At 45.0% G+C, this 17705-nt stretch overlaps 1 protein-coding gene across 2 annotated transcripts in view; it reads right to left on the reverse strand.

Annotated features, from left to right (window-relative positions):
- Positions 1 to 17362, reverse strand: part of RCOR1 (REST corepressor 1) — a 117797-nt gene extending 100435 nt beyond the window's left edge. For both annotated transcript variants that reach the window (XM_037130172.2, XM_037130171.2), the window contains exons 1-2: positions 16804 to 17362; positions 16665 to 16724 (exon numbers count right to left, since the gene is read on the reverse strand). In XM_037130172.2, the coding sequence (XP_036986067.2) occupies positions 16665 to 16724; positions 16804 to 17119 (376 nt within the window). In that variant the 5' untranslated portion in view covers positions 17120 to 17362. The remainder of the gene's footprint in view (positions 1 to 16664; positions 16725 to 16803) is intronic.
- Positions 17363 to 17705: the final 343 nt, after the last annotated feature.

Genomic DNA, 17705 nt, shown 5'->3' on the forward strand with positions numbered 1-17705 from the left:
CTCCTGTATCCTGTTTCAGTGAATGGCACCACCAACCACAAGTCCCCTGAACCAGAGACCCAGGTGTATTTGTAGCCTGTCTGTGCCCCACATCCGATCTGTCATTTAAGTCTTTCCATCTAACAACTGAAGAGCTCTCCAATCCGTCCTCACTTGCCTCCTGAATCAGGATTCTCAGGGTGACCCCTCATCAGAGCTCAAGTCCAGGAGGGCCGTGTGCAGGGCGGAGGGCTGTGTGCAGAGGGCTGCAACGGGCTCACAGTGGATGCTCAGTTTCCAAGTGAGTGAGTGGTCTTCCCAACTGTCCGAGAACCCGTCCTCACAAGCCCTCCCCAACCCAACAAGCAACAATCTTTCCATGCTGCAACTGCATTCACAGCCCCCAGTTCATGAAAATGTTACACTACTGCTTTTATAACAAACATTAAGGAAGGTGTGTTATTTTTATTAATATCAGACACATGAGTCTTTATGATTGTTAAAAATATCACTTAACATTTAAAGTAAATTCCAAATGCAGAATAACTGCTAATAAGTACAAGACTTCTTTTCAGGTAATAAAAATGAAATCAGGCCTGGCTGGTGTAGTTCAGTGGATTGAGCGCAGGCTGCAAATCAAAGGGTCACCAGTTGGATTCCCAGTTGGGGCACATGCCCAGGTTGCAGGCCAGGTCCTCAGTGAGGGCCACGTGAGAGGCAGCCACACAGTGATGTCTCTCTCCCTCTCTTTCTCCCTCCCTTCCCCTCTCTCTAAAAATAAATAAAATTTTAAAAAATAAAATTAGATAATAGTGATGACTGCACAATTCTGAATAATACTAAAAACCACCAAACTACACTTTAGAAGAGTAAATTTTATGGTATGTGAGTTACATATTTAAAAAGCTATTTAAAATAAAATAAATCCCTTAGCTGCCCTTGTGATCTGGTACGTGCGAACCTCCAGTCTAACTTCCATCACTTCTCCTAATTCTTCCGCAGGCTTCAATAACATCAAACTACTCCTGATTCCTCAAAACAGGCAGGCCCTCACCATGCACAGGATCTGAACTTATGTCTGAACTTGTGGCTCCCTCAGCCGGAAGTATTTTTCCTTCACCCAGCCCTTCAAGACTTACCTTAAAGGTCACCTGTGGAAAACAAGTTGTGTCTTCCACACACAGTTTCAACACCTCGCCTCCTCCCGCCAGACCCCCAGGCCTTCACAGCGCAGGTGCGCCTGTCACATGGCACTTATCAGACCAGACTGGGCATCTTGTGTCATGGAAAACAGTAAGTCTCTGAAAGTGATGAAGTCTAACACATACACAAGTTTATTTTCCACAATGTCACTCGAAAGCAAATTTACTAAACTTCTGCCCCCAAAATGCTTTTTTGATGAGCAAATATATCGGAACTCTTACAATTATTAAGTCTGGTTGTTGGACATACAGGATTCATGAATATTCTATTTTTTTCTTTATGTTCCAACTTTCCACAAGCAAATTTACTAATGCGAGAAAACTATGTAACTATATAATGTAACAGAAGGAGTAGTGTTCCTGGGCCCCCAGAAGTAGCAGCAGTCTACCACTTCCTGGCATAAGGAGTTCCTGAAACTCAGAAACTCGAATGAAAGTGGAAAGTGCGAAAGCAAGGCAACTGACATGCCGTAAGGGGAATTATGTTCCTGAAAAGCTAAAAACTGAAAAACACTTAATTAAATCTCATTTTACTTTTCCAGAGTATAATTCCAATCTCATACATGTTCTTAAAGAGCTTTTTTTTCCTTCACAACTAAATAGTCAACCAACTAATGTGTCTAATGGGTAAAAAGTTGCATGCTTTTAGAATGGCAAATTATCCCTAGCTTTGTCTCAACTGCATTAAAGTTTGTAGAATCTATACTTCAAACCACTGATACCAACACTTTCACTTTCTATTGCGACTTGCTCTTAGTGAGGCAGAAAGTGTCATTTTAAAACTTTTTACAGCAATAAAACTCTTACTTAAAAAAATACCCAGAAACCTAATATGCAAAAACCTAGCAAAAGCTCAGCTATTCGAGTTTCTATCCTGCCTACATCCCCGCCACCCACCCTCTCAGCTCTGCTGCTGCTGTGGGAAATGGCAACGCCATGCAAAATGACCTGTTGCCAAGCAAGCGGAACACCAAGAAAGGCTCAAAACCAGACTTCATGAGCTGATATATAAAACCCTACCTAATTAATTTCAGAGCGTCAATATACGGCATATGAAAAGTGCCAGATGTTCAAAAATCAAAAAAAGTCTAGCTGAAAGTTACTAGAAAACAGAAATTTCTGTAAGAAGTGCTTCAAGAGGAATACATACACACTCAAACATCCACACACACTCATTTTACTACATCCCAGCAAAATGGGGGTCCAAGAGAGTCCAAGAATGAGATATTTCTAAATTAGACTCCTCGGAAGTAAATTAATCAGAAGTAATATTTTTTAATAATTCACTTTTTAAAGAATAGCTCATTTTTAAAAAACTATCCCTTAGAAAATTCTGAGATAGAATGAGCATATTTCAATGAGTGGGGCAGATTAGACTGAGTACTTTATCACAAATATTGAAATAATTAGTGGCTATATAAAATAAAATTAGATATTCTAGTTTCAAAAAGCATCATTATCCTATTTACAGTTTCCATGAACATAAAAACCCAGTTTTCTTTTTTAAAAATGTTTTATTGATTATGCTATTACAGTTGTCCCATTTCCCCCCTTCATTCCCCTCCACCCTACACACCCTCTCCCTCCCACATTCTCCCATTTAGTTCATGTCCACTTGTCTTAAGTTCTTTAGCTTTTACATTTCCCAAACTATTCTTGCCCTCCCCCTGTCTATTTTCTGCCTGCTATCTATGCTATTCTTTGTACCTTTCCCCACCCTCCTCCTCCCACTCCCCTGTTGCTAACCCTCCATGTGATCTCCATTTCTGTGGTTCTGTTCCTGTTCTAGTTGTTTCCTTAGTTTATTTTTATTTTAGGTGTGGTTGTTAGTAATTGTGAGTTTGCTGTCATTTTAGTATACATGTTTTTTATCTTCTTTTTCTTAGATAAGTCCCTTTAACATTTCATATTAAAGGGCTTGGTGATGATGAACTCCTTGAGTTTGATCTTATCTGAGAAGCACTTTATCTGCCCTTCCATTCTAAATGAAATCTTTGCTGGATAGAGCAATCTTGGATGTAGGTCCTTGTCTTTCATGACTTGGAATACTTCTTTCCAGCCCCTTCTTGCCTATAAGGTCTCTTTGGAGAAATCAGCTGACAGTCTGATGGGAACTCCTTTGTAGGTGACTGTCTCCTTGTATCTTGCAATTTCCAGGATTCTCTCCTTCATTTTAATCTTGGCTAATGTAATGATGCTGTGCCTTGCTGTGTTCCTCTTTGGGTCCACCTTCTTTGGGACTCTCTGGACTTCCTGGACTTCCTGGAAGTCTATTTCCTTTGCCAGATTGGGGAAGTTCTCCTTTATTATTTGTTTAAATAACTTTTCCACTTATTGCTCTTGCTCTTCCTCTTCCCCTTCTGGTACCCCTATAATTCGGATGTTGGAACATTTAAAGATGTCCTGGAGGTTCCTAAGCCTCTCCTCATTTTTTTGAATTCTTGTCTCTTCATTCTTTTCTGTTTGAATGTTTCTTCTTCCTTCCTTCTGGTCCACTCCACTGATTTGAGTTCCAGTTTTCTTCCCAACACTATTGGTTTCCTGTGCATTTTCCTTCACTTCACTTAGTTTAGCCTTCATTTGTTCATCTAATTTGTGACTAAAATCAACCAGTTCTGTGAGCATCCTGATCACCAGTGTTTTGAACTGTGCATCTGATAGGTTAGCTATCTCTTGGTTGCTTAGAAGTATTGGCTCTGGGACTTTGAGCTGTTTTTCTGCTTGAGCTGTAATGTTTTGGTCTGTTCACACCTATTATATACGAGGGGCAGAGCATTAGGTGTTCACCAGGGCGGGTCAACCCAAGTCGCTGGGTTGTGATGCTGTGTATGGGGGCGGCGTCAGAGAGGGGAAAAAATGGCGCTTTGCTCCTCTCTCTGCTGCACCTCAGTCCCTTCCGCCGCTTCCTCCAAGCAAAGTGGGCCTTTCTGGTGCTGATTCGTGTGGGTGGGCTTGTGTGAGTTCTAGGATCCTGTAGGTTTCTCCAACAAATTTTCCTGTGAGGGTGGGAGTCTCTCCTGGCACCTCAACCCCCACAGATATTTTCTATCGGTGTTTTGAGGCTTCATTTCCCAGCACGGGGACCCTGGGTTGCACGGTCTGTCTTGCTCCCCAGTTCTCTGTGTGTGAATGTGGGACCGCTGCCCGGTCAGCCAGCCACCTTGCGCATGGTGCCCCGCTTCTCAATCTCCACCTCGCTGGGTCTGCCCGTTGCCACCCCATGCCTGGGGTCTGCCAGCCACTGCCTGGGTGCCCAGGGTCTCCCTGGTGCCGCCTTGTGCGCCCGGGGTGCCTTGCACGCCCCGTGTCACTGCTTCCTCTGCCCCATCCCTCTGCACTCGGCTATCCGACTCCACCCCGCCTACCAGCCTGGATGAATGTGTCTATTTTAACTCCTTGGTTGTTGCACTTCCATACAGTTCAATTTTCTTTCAATTTTGGTTGTTACTTTGTTTCTGAATTACTGTTGTCCTTATTTTGGTTGTTCAAGGAGGCACAGTGTGTCTATCTACACACCTCCATCTTGGCCGGAAGTCCATCCAGTTTTCTTTTTAATTTTTATTTACTTACTCTTACAGAAAGGGGAAGGGAGGGAGAAAAGGAGAGAAAACATCGATCGCTTGACTCTCATATACACCCCAACTGGGGACCAAACCCGCAACCCAGGCATGTTCCCTGACCAGGAATTGAACCAGCGACCATTCACTTTGCTGAATGACAGACACCCAACGAATTAAGCCATACTAGTCAGAGCTAAAACCCAAATTTTAAAGTTTAAAAGTCTTAACAACTTCAAGAAGCTATCAAATAGAATAGGAGTAAAAGAAAACATAAGGGAAAGGGTCATCAATGAACATGTATAAAGGACCCGTGGACAAAAGCCACAGGTGGGTAGGAGTGAGGGTGGGCGGTGGGGGTGGGTGGGATGGGGAAAGTGGTGGTGGGAAAACGGAGACAACTGTATTCGAACATTAAATAAATACATACATAAATAAAAACATATAAATACATATCAATGTTTTCTAACAAAAAGGAAATATAACCAGTTCCTCTCTTACTCTTTTTAAAATCTAGACTGACTTTTGCTCCCACCCAAGGCAGAATGACATGAACATTTACCCTACAGTGTCTCAAACAACTAAAAACTGCACAAATATAAAAAGCAACCGTGGTAAAGACACTGAATACCAAGTAACAAAGTACAGAGATCCCTGAGAAATGGGAAACAAATGGAGTAAACCCTGTAAGTGCCCAGTCTACTGCCTGGAGAGAGTGTCCGACCAGCAGCTAAGGGGGGAGGCACCCGGGGAAGGTGGCAGTCCCCCTGAGTTGAGGAGGTTAAGCTGAGTACAAGGAAGCCAAGGTGGCTCGAGTTTATCAGGCCAACTATCAGAAGGAAATAGCCACAATGAATGAGAACTCCAGAGATCTGCAAAGGGCCACCCCACCCTTGAGTATTCGGCACAGTGCTAATCAGCACAAGCCAGTGAAGAAAATACTTGGGGGTTCTGGATAAAGAACCATCACAAAGAATAAAAGGGATGCCCTGGCTGGTGTGGCTCAGTGGATTGAGCACAGGCCTGTGAAGCAAAGGGTGGCCGGTTCGATTCCCAGTCAGGGCACATACATGCCTGGGTTGCAGGCCAGGTCCCCAGTGGGGGCCACGTAAGAGGCAACCACACACTGATGTTTCTCTCCCACTCTTTCTCCTTCCCTTCCCCTCTCTCTAAAAATAAATAAATAAAATATTTTTTAAAAAAAGAATAAAAGGGAACAATCCACAAGGTTCACACAGTGCCAAGGAGAGTGCCTGCTGCCAACAGCCACAGTGGAAAACCTTGGAACTCGTGGACTATTGAGGAAAAGTACACAGTCACAGCAAATACTTAGCCCTAGACGAATTGCTGCTCTGATCCACCTAACAAAGCTTAAAAGCACACCCTCCAACCTGCAACCCAGGCATGTGCCCTGACCAGGAATCAGACTGGTGACCTTTCAGTCTGCAGGAGCCACATGGGTCAGGGCTGAAACAAACTATTTCTAAAGAACTCAACCATCCAGAACAAAGCTCAAGAATATTTATAGGAATACAAAAATATACAGCATCCATTGAAGTAAAATTCATAAATGTCTGACATCTCAACAAAACTTTCCAGACAAGCAAAGAAACAGGAAAAGGCAACCCATAATGAAAAAAATCAATCAACTCAAAACAACCCAGAAATGACTCAGGTGACAGAATTAGTGGACAAGGGTATTAAAACAATTATAATAGTATTTCAAGCAATACAAGCAATACAAGATTGCTTACAAGAAGTTAGAGGAAAGACTGAGTATCTAAGCAGAGTCATGAAATACATTTAAAAAAAGACTTAAATCAAACTTCTAGACAGAAAACCTATAAAGTCTGAGATTTTAAAATATACTGGATAGGATTAAAGACAGATTAGATATTGCAAAAGAAAAGATTTGTTAACTTAAAGCTATAGCAATAAAAAACATACAAAATGAAACAAAAAAGGATGAACAAACATCAGTGAAGTAATGAGACTTCAAATAGCCTAATACCAGGTGAGGCAAAAGTAGGCTTACAGTTGTTCATAAGGAAAATAAGGACCTCCGCCAAGATGGAGGCGTAGGTGGAAGTACTGCACCTTCTCGCACAACTAAGTTTAAAAACAACAAAGTTTTAGGAAAATAATACAATAATAAATAATAATACAAGAATAAACTGCCCTGGCAGGTGTGTGGCTCAGTGGACTGAGTGCTGGCCTGCAAACTAAAGGGTCACCAGTTTGATTCCAAGTCAGGGCACATGCCTGGGTTGTGGGCCAGGTCCCCAGTAGGGGGCACATGAGAGACAACCACACAGTGATGTTTCTCTCCCTCTCTTTCTCCCTCCCTTCCCCTCTGTCTAAAATGAATAAGAATTATTTTTTAAAAAGATAATAAATTCACGTACTCACAACTGTAAATCTACTCTTGCCCTATCCTGTGTAATTGTATATTTTAAATATGTACAGTTTATTTTATGTCAATTATACCTCAATAAGGCTGTTTCTAAAAACCTAATCTTTCAAGACATACTGTTGTTCAAGTCCTACATTTATCTTCAGTATGACCACACATCTTTATCATCTTTTTGGTTTAAGTAGGTACTAAACAACCATCTCAAAAAATTAAGCTGTCCTAAGCTTTCCATTTTCTTTCTTTTCTTTTAAAGATTTTATTTATTTATTTTGAGAGGGAAAGGGAAGGAGAAAGAGAGAAACATCAATGTGTGGTTGCCTCTCACATGGCCCCCACTGGGGACCTGGCCTACAACCCGGGCATGTGCCCTGACTGGGAATCAAACTGGCGACCCTTTGGTTCACAGCCTGTGCTCGATCCACTGAGCTACACCAGCCAGGGCAGCTCTCCATTTTCCAAGAAGCTTTCTACTTGCTTTCTCAAGAAGCCTTATTTTGAACACCTTAGTAACAATATTTTCACAAATGCTCCATTAGAGGAACTCACTGAGCTATCTTATTTATTAGCTGCACCAATCCCACAGTTCACCATGCACCTTGATTAAAGAAGCAAAATTCTGAACTAATTACAACAATTAAAAACAAGGAAGCTCTCAATTCATCAGAACCACTGCATCAGTGCTAACAGAACTTTCTGGGAAAATGAAAATGTTCTGTTTTTTGCTCTCCAATACAGTAGCCAGTGGGATTACCAGGCACTTGAAATGTGGCCAGTATGACAGAACTGCATTTTCCATTTAATTTTAATAAATTTAAATAGTTACATATAACTTCTGGCTATACTATTGGACAGCAAAGCTGAAGACAAAAAGGAAATCGAGATTAAAACTTTTAAGAATGATTTGAATTTTTACTTTATTTTTTTTAAAGATTTCATTTATTTTTAGACAGAGGGGAAGGGAGGGAGAAAGAGAGGGAGAGAAACATCAGTGTGTGGTTGCCTCTCACATGGCCCCCAATGGGGACCTGGCCCACAACCCAGGCATGTGCCCTGACTGGGAATCGAACTGACGACCCTTTGGTTCACAGCCCACGCTCAACTCACTGATCTATACCAGTCAGGGCTGAATTTTTAAAGTAATTTTTATTTTTCTATATTTTTTAAGGTTTTATTTATTTATTTTTAGAGAGAGGGGAAGGGAGGGAGAAAAAGAGGTAGACAAATATCCATGGGTTGCCTCTTGCCCATCCCTGACTTGGGCCCTGACCTGCAACCCAGGCATGTGCCCTGACTGGGAACCAAACCAGCAACCCCTCCGTTCTAAGGCTGGCAATCAGTCCACTGAGCCACACCAGCCAAAGCTCAAAACAATTTTGAAAACATTTATTGCTTACGCATTATGTAATATTAACTTTTAACCTAATAAACACCGTAGAATCATAAACAATGAGAAACTATGGTTTAAAATTTAGGGAAAAGGCCCACGTTGTCTAGAACTTCTTCCTGGTTTCCTCAAGCGCCTCCCCAGCACAGACAGACCGGGGTTGCCGCCCCGGCCACACCTGACAGCACCCTCTGTGTGCTGTCACCGGCAGTGTAGAAGGGGTGGGAAGCATGGGGAATGGGAACTCACCGCTTAATGGTTGAGATTTTTCTTCCGGGGTGATAAAACCACTTTAGAACTAGACCGGGTGGTGTTTGTACAACACTGTGGATATCCCAAATCCCATTCACTTTAAAATGGTTATTATGTTACATAAATTCTACTGATTAAAAAAAATTTTTTAACAATATACCTAACAAGCCTTGACTAGTGTGGTCCAGTGGTTTAAGCACCGACCCGTTAACCAGAAGGGCACTGGTTTGATTCCCATCATGGCACACGGCCAGGCTGTGGGCCAGGTCCCCAGTAGGGGGCACATGGGAGGCAGCCACACTGATGTTTCTCTCCCTTTCTCCCTCCCTTCACCTCTCCCTAAAAATGAAGAATAACAAAGAAGAAAGAAAATGAAAGAAGAAAGAAGATGATGACACCAAAGCAAGCCCTGGCTGCTGAGGCTCCGTTAGTTGGAGCTTCATCCCATACACGGAAAGGCTGCAGGTTGTGGGTTCAATCCCCAGCCAGGGCGCGTATGAAGGACTGATCAATGCTTCCCTCTCACATCAATGTCTGTCTGTTGTCTGTCTGTTGTCTGTCTGTCTGTCTCTCTCTCTCTCTCTCTCTCACCTCTCTCTAAAAGGAATGAAAGTCCTGACTGGTGTGGCTCAGTGGGTTGGGTATCATCCTACAAAGCAAAAGGTTACAGGTTCAATTCCAAGTCAGGGCACTGCCTGGGTTACCACCAAGTCCCTGGGTTATCACCCCCTGGTTGAGGGTCGTGCGAGAGGCAACCATCGATGTTTGTCTCCCTCTTTCTCCTTCCCTTCCCCTCTCTCTAAAAATAAATAAATATTTTTTAAATGTCTATTCAAGGAAAGTCAGGCACACCAAGCATATGTTCTTATTAAACTCAGAACCACACTCAGCTATGACAAGTTAGCAGAAGAGAAACCTAAACTAGCAGCTCAGACAACGATGGACCATCCCCCGGGAGAGCAAAGGTACGGACACCACTAGCTCCCACAAGGCTTTATCATGCCGAGAAGTGGGAATGCGCTCATTTGGGAAATATCAAAGCATGCACATTATCTGCTTGCACAACTGATTCCTTTTAGAGAAGGACTGAGGAACACAACACATACTGTTTATCACACATGTAAGTATGTGCTGAAGTACAACAAGGTGCCTGGGAACTCTGATGGACTCGAGAGGGTGCCATTCAGATCCCCCTTCAGACGGAGAGTGCTGAGCAGTGTAATTAGCCAACAGGCCAGCAGCAGCAGGCCGGCACTTTAGGGATTTCACGGCAACATCAATGCCAAGGCCAGGCCAATGACTGAACACAGCAGGGCCATTCCTGCCCAATGGACGCTTCCAACATTCTCTGCTCTGACAGAAATTTCTCCAGCTGCACCGCAGTCCTGGCCCCAGATCCAGCATCGGTCTCCCTTTGGTTTCCCTTCAAAGGCACCACACCCACATCCAGTCTGAAGGCTTTGACCACCTCGCCTTCTTCCTTCCCTCTTTATCCTGCACAGGCATTTACACCTACAAATGTCTTGCACATATAAATCTACCTCAACGTCTGCTTCTCAGAGGATGCAAACAAACTATCACAGGAATAAATAAATGGACTTCCAAGCAGTGAAGGAGGGAGTGGAGGAATTAGCTTCAGGGGCACCTGAAGCAGGTACAGCTGAATATTAAGTGTGGAAGCACAGTGGTGGGTACATAAGAGTGCTGTGTGGTGTGTTTTCTCTTCTATTTGAACATTTTTTAACAAATCTATTTTTACAACTCTATCCTACTTTATGTTAATTTGCAAGGACATTCAAACATGCACAATAACTAGCTAGTCACTTTAGTTTTTGAAAGTTTAACTTTTATCTGGGTTACTGCACCCGGTAACAAGGTTCTGAAACTTCTAAAGCAATGAAAGTTTTCTTTGTTATAGGACTGAAGTGAAGAGATATTAGGCTCTGGCTATTCACAGAACAGAGCATCATGATTTTCAGTGTTTGAGAGGAAATTGATGGAAAAAGCTTGTAGTACTTAACATGTATTTGCATGCTCAAAACTATCTGCATTATTTGTCCACCTTAAAAAATTTTTTTTAAATAAAACAATAAAATTTGGAGTTTGGCCTCATAGGGCCCTAAGTCTCCCTTAAGATACTTTCAATAATTAGGCACTGACAGACAGACATACGAGTCACTTTATCTCTCTAGGTCTCACTTTCCTCATCTGTAACACAGGAAGGTTGGATTATAGGGACATTACAATTTTCTCTCATTACTTTAAGGGAGGGAAAATCCAGAAATTTCAAAGACTTAGGTCTAGGGTACAATTTTCACTAAGATCCACATGTTAAAGAATTTGACTACTTTGAAAAAAAATAGGAGTTCTAGGGTTATTAACATTTCATTTAAATAACACTTTAATGTTATTTTAAAATGTGTATTTCTCTCAAACATTTTAGCAAAAACACTTCTGCCACCTTACATCAACTTGAAAATGTTGCATGTTTAAAAATCAACAGAAACCAGCCCTAGCTGGTGTAGCTCAGTGGATTGAGCGCGGGCCTGCAAACCACACGATTGTGGTTCAATTCCCAGTCAGGGCACATGCCTAGGCTGCAGGCCAGTTCCCAGCAGGGGACACACGAGACGCAACCATACATTGATATTTCTCTCCCTCTCTCTTTCCCTTCCCCTCTGAAGATAAATAAATAAAATCTTTAAAAAAAAAACACCAAAAAACCTTCCAATACACGAAACAGAAAAAATTGTTCTATTTCTATTTCAATTATCTCCCTCCCTCTCATTTCTAGGATAATAGTTTCCCCAGTTGCTATTTAACACTGTAGGAATTAACAACTCAGTCCAAGCCAGGCAGCAGCATTCCATCCCCAGGTCCTCCCTTTCTCCAACTCCTGACGTGCTGCTGCAGCGCCTGTCTCACCAGACGGCGACTTCGAGTTCTCTGTTCCGAATGTAATACTTAGGACATACTCCTTAGCAAAGATCACCACTATCCCTTACAGTAAGGGGACAAAATAGAAGCCTTATATCTTACTTTTCAATTATGCATGGAAGAACCTCTGAGAACCTCTAAGAAAGTGAGGGCTAGCTAACCTGTAAGTCAACTACAGCAATTTCTGTAGCGAGAGGAAAATATAAAGAGTTTGATAAACTGGAGAATACAGCAACTTGGATAGAACTTTGATGTTTCACCTCCAAAGACCTTTTTAAACTAAACTGCCCCACAGAACTTTATAATGCCAAGGAAAATGAATAACAGTAAGCCTAAATTTCTTCAGTACAAATGACCTTTAACAATGCCTTTAAAACAACTCTGCTATGGTCAGCCTTCACCAGCTAATCTTTTAATCACAGCATCACCCTCGCAAGGAACCCATTGTATAGAACATGGTCAAAAGTACTAACTCTCAATAGACAAAAAACTGTACTTAAAAAATAACTAAATAAATTTTTTTTAAAAAGTACTAACTCTCAAAGACATGTTTAAAGCAAAAAACTCCCTAGCTCAGAACCTGCTCAATGTGCCTGGCCCATGGATAGATTCAAGTTTTCTTTTGTACATCCAGAACCTTGATCTGAACAGGTTTACCTATTCTCTTCGGAAACTCAGTGTTCTTTTCTACTACATAAATGTTTCTGAACTAGTTCTCTCTCTTCCGGGAATTCACCAAAATTGCAGCAGGTACAGGTAACTTAGAAGCAATCACCTTCAAATATCTCAGTGTCCGATCTGCGTTCAAATCAACGGCTTCATTATAATCCAGTCTTGCCTACGCAGTCAGGCAGGCAGTGCGGGGACCACTACCTGGCAACTGAAGTCGCAGGCACGACTAGGGCAGCAGAAAAGGTTTCTGTAGCACTCACTGCATGCTGAGCACTGTGCTAGGCATTTTAGGGGTATTAGGTCTGTTAGTCCCTTCTCTTGAGGAAGTTCCACGATCTGTTTTACAAGGGCAAAAACGAAGTCACTTGCCCAGGGTCAACAAACAGTTGGCAAGAGGCCCTGGCAGGCTCTGACCTTGGGTTTCGCAGTTCTCACAGCCCAGCTCCGGGAGTCTAGTCCACACTACTTCTGAAATAAGATAAAGCGACTACAGCTGACATCACAGACAGCAAGTGACAAAAGGACCCTGATTCACAACTGAGGAACAGAGGCTCCTGGAGATAAAATGACCAGCTCCACCTTCCGTCACCTTCTTAGTCACGGAGGGCGAGCAGCCTCTGACAACACGCCCAGGGGGCCTCCCTTCCACACGCTTACCCTGACCCCTCACTTAACAGGAACAGCGCCTCGGGTGTGTTTCAATCACAAACCATTCACCAAAACTTGAATTTTAGGATATGTGTAAAACTGATTTTTACAATGAACCAAAAGCACAGAAAACAATGTGTTCAAAGGGATACATAGAACCACCAGTAAAAATAAAAAGCAGATCAAGATGCCCTGTTCAGTAAAATTATTCCACATTAAAATGTAACGCACTTTTAATACCAGTCAACTCTGAAGTGGTATTTGAGCCGATGACAACAACAATTTTCGAATCTGATTAAACCTACTGGAATCAATGTTTCAAATATGGGTTGCATGTTTAAAGGCCCCTTACCACAAAAATATTTACCACTAACATTTCCTCTTCTGTAAGAGTCTTAATTTTACTATCAGTGAACTACAATACTGAAAACCAACTCAGGGCAGAACAGAACGTGACAGTAACACATGCTTCAGAAAACAAAGAACTTGAGTCAACCCCCAAATGCTGTCCCTGCGCTCCTCCAGCTAGAAGACAACAAAGAAAAAGACTACCAAACAAACAATCAAAGAAATATATAGGCTACACAGCTTCTTCCTTTGCATACCTACTGGGAACACTCCCATTTTTGTACAGAAAACACTACTCATTTCAAAACAAATCACCCTTTGCAACTGCAGAAAATAACCAACCAGAGGAGGACAGAATGAGCATGCCCCCCTTTTTCCATTCTGTGACTACTAAGTTCTAGGGGACACCAATGACAGTTTAGCACACGCTGCGGCACTGAGTCAGGAAAGAGGGTGGACATCACGCGAAAGGAGAGTCTAGGTTAAAGGTGTAGAACTTCACGCCAGTCTTTGTTTTTTTCAGTCTAATTGACAGAACTTTTTCTATCATTGTAAACATAGATGGTGTTTTAATTACTAAGTTACATCACAGTCTACTCATGGGTTGTGAGGAATGACAGACAGAAGGGAATCTTCCTTGGGCTACTGGGGAATATCAGGTGGTTCAGGTTTCAACCATTTGCTTTTAAAGCTAAAATAGGGTCAAAGTTGGGACGCCGCGAATAAATAAAATCTGACTTAAAAATTACAATCAACTTCTCCCCTCACACATCTTTACCACAGGGGCAAAAACGCTTTCTGATGAGTTTCACATTCACCTACCTGTTCAAATTCCAATAGAGAGAAAGAAAGAGAGGTGCATTCAAAACTCAATCAGGAAGAAAGGAAAAAAAAAACAAAAAACTCAGGCAGGGAGAGAGAAAACACAGTAACAAGTAAAACTTAATCCATACTATTCCTAAGTTGTACTCAGGGTCACCGTGTTCCATGAAAAGAACACGGTGACCATTTCTACTCCAAAAATGGAAGTTGTCTCTTCCCTTAGATTTTAAGGTATATGAGAACACGCCTAAAAAAAAAATCATTAGGAGACAAGTCCCACAATTCCCAGCAATACCTAGGAATGTGTCCTGAGACTGGCAAAACAGGGTCTGAAATTATTTCATAGCAGTTAGATGCCCTTCAAGGTTCAAACACACACAACACAGGTGGTTTGGAAATGTTAACACCAAGACCAAATCAACTGGCAGTAAAACTATGCAGCAGAACATTAACAATGTTTTACTTTTTGAATGGCAGGTCTCTGGCAAATTTACACTTGTACCAATCCCATAAAAAATTCAAGAACAGCTCAAAATATGATCCTATTACATTTGCTATTTCAAAGAAGAGAACAACTCTAGGCCCTGGCTGGGTAACTCATTTGGTTACAGGGTCATCCCCATCTGCCAGGGTTGTGGGTTTGATCCCTGGTCAGGAAACATACATGAATCAACCAATGATATATAAAGAAGTGGAACAAAAAAATCAGCGAACTAATGCTTCTCTTTCTCTAAAATCAATGAATAATTAAATTAAAAAAAAATAACAACTCTGAAGTCAGGTTCATCACTAACAACGCAGCACTACATGTCAATACTTAGAAAACAGTTATGTCAGAAATTCATTCCTATGGTTGCAATCAAATATGCTCTTTTCCTTAGTCACATCCAACATATCTGAAGAAAGCTTGCAAAACTAATACCTATCACCAAAAGATACCAAAAATTGACCAACTTACTAAAACTAAACATTTGTGCAAGCTGATTTTTACCACTATGGGGGGATGTAACTTGGTGACAAGCTTTGCTTTATGTCCTGTATATTAAACAAAGATGGACTTGACCTACAAAATGAAGATAGGGTCAACTGTAACCAAAAAACAGCATGCTTCCCCTGGTGGCCAACCAAGGAATGGAGGAGGCACGCACGGAGGAGCAACGCCTGGTCTCCTGGCCCCATCCTGTCACTCGGGGAAATGAGAAGTGACTGCCAAAAAAGGAAGATGCCGGGCAAGGGGAAACTATCAAAAACACTAACAGGAGTTCAAACGGAATACAAACCTCGCTGTCAGGCTCCCTAAATCTAAGAGACCTGAATCCGTGGACCCAAACAGATGGCACACACGGGAAAGGTCATTTTTTCCGGGGAGCCTAAGAGCTCCCTCAGGGATCCCTGAGTGTTTTCACCTCAAAGAACACCCAGAGTTCAGCACCTTAGTAACAGCTGAAGACCAATCGCCTCGCTAAACGACTAGATCCGTGCAGTTTTATGCAGTCTTGTTTCCAAAGAAAAGCATTTATGCATCTATTTCTCAAAGAAACTAGCAGGGAGAACCTCCGGCTCGAAAGCCCTCCAACCGGGAGGTCTGTTAACTCCAGTTCTACATGATTCTCTTTTGAATTTCACTTCTGAAAAAATAAAATAACACCATGTCCTTTGAAACATTTTCTATGCCAACAACCTTTAAGGACAGCCTCAAACGGAAACAGGCTGGAATCTCCTGCATTAGAACCTGGAGAATTCCTTTGTCTGATTGGGTTGTTCTGGTACCACTTTAAATCTGCTTCTCTGCAGAGCAGCAGCGAGGAAGTGAAGGCTCCGGACTGGGGTGCAGGGAGCGCTTAGGGTGGAGGTCCCCGGTGAGGCTCAAGCTCCGGCAGGTTCCATTCTTCCATAACCCCTTCCTTTCAAAGCGGGGCCGGGGGGGGGAGACGGGGACGCTGCACTCACATTTGCAGCCTGGTCCGAGAGCTGCGGCAGGCGGCTCCCCCAGGAGAGGATCTGGGAGGTCGGGACACCTCTCGCCCTCGGGCAGCGACGGGAGTGGGGGCGCTCGGAGCCCCCGGGCCCGAGGAGAGGCCCTGGGCAGCACTCGCTAGTGGAGCACGGGGTCCGAGGCCGCCCCGGGTCCGGGCTCGCGGGATGCTAACTCTCCGGCGCGGCCACCCTCCCCCTAGTCTGGGCGCAGCTGGTCCGGACTCGGCACTGCCGGGGCTCCAGGCCAAGGTGGCCGCCCTGGGCCGCCTCGGATCCCGGGGGCGCGGGGAGCGGCAAGCCCTCCCGGCAGGCAGAGGCGCCAGCACCCCACGCCGAGTGTGCTTCCCTCCTGGTCGCGCCTGCTGTTCCCCCCGCGGACGGCAGGGCGAACACACAAAAAGAAAGTTGTCCAAGGGTTCCCGCCCCTTCGGGCCTCAGCCGAGGGGGCGGGCGGCCGGCCGGGCACTACTCACCGGGGTCGAAGTCGGGCACCGCCGCCTGGTACTGGGGTCCCACCCGCATGCCGCCGCCACCTGCGGGGAAGCAGAGCAGAGCGGTCAGCGAGCGCGAACGCGGGCGCGGCGCGGGCGGCGCGGGGCGGCTGCCACCTACCGTGCTCCTCGTCGCTGGACGAGCCCGAGCTGCCTTCCTCCCAGGAGTTGCTGCTGCTGTTGCCATTGGGCGCCGCCGCCGCCAAACTTTTATTCTGCCCATTACTGGGGGCGGCGGCGGCGGCCGAGGCGGCCGAGGCGGCGGAGGAGGCGGCGCCGGCCGAGGCGGCGGCCGAGGAGACTGAGGCGGCCGAGGAGGAGGCGGCCGAGGCGGCGGCGGCGGCCGAAGCGGCGGACGAGGCGGCCGCGCTGGCCGCGTTGTTCCTTCCTCTGCGCTTCCCTGACACCTCGGGGCCCTTCTCCACCATGGCCGGCATCGGCGGGGGCCGGGGCCGTGCAAAAGTGACGGGGACCCCCGGCTCCTGAGGAGGGGGCGCCGGGACAGGGGGAGGGGTTTGCGGGTTGGCGCGGGGGCCTGGCGGGCGCGGCAGGCGCGAGCTGAAGCTGGGGGCGGCCCTGGCGGGCGGAGCGCGGGGCCGCGTTAAGCCCCCAGCGCCGAGCGGAGCGCAACTTTCGCTCTCATCGCCGGCCGCACTTCACTGGCACCAACTACACGGGGAACAGCGGGCGGGAGGGAGGGGAGGGGCCTGGGAAGCCGCGCGCAGCCCAACCCTTGAGCGGCCCCGCCCCTACGTGGCCCCATTGGCTCTTGTGGGATTTTGACGGCAAGCGGCAGCCGGGTTGGCTCGATGCACCTGTCTATCCGAGGGACGGGGCGGGAGAGAGGAGAGGGGGCTCGGGCTTCCGTTGGTCAAGTTCGGTTGACGCGTATCGCCCGCTGTACGTGGTTTGAGCTTTGCAATCTCTTTACGCCCCATGATCCATCTCTCTAGGCAATAGCGAGGAGTTAGCTGCCTTCCCCGCCCCCTCCCTCTGCCGCGGCTCCCACACCCTCACCTGTGC

This window comes from Artibeus jamaicensis, unplaced genomic scaffold (assembly GCF_021234435.1).
Source record: "Artibeus jamaicensis isolate MK-2021 breed Jamaican fruit bat unplaced genomic scaffold, CSHL_Jam_final contig_444, whole genome shotgun sequence".
Taxonomy (NCBI): Eukaryota; Metazoa; Chordata; class Mammalia; order Chiroptera; family Phyllostomidae; genus Artibeus; species Artibeus jamaicensis.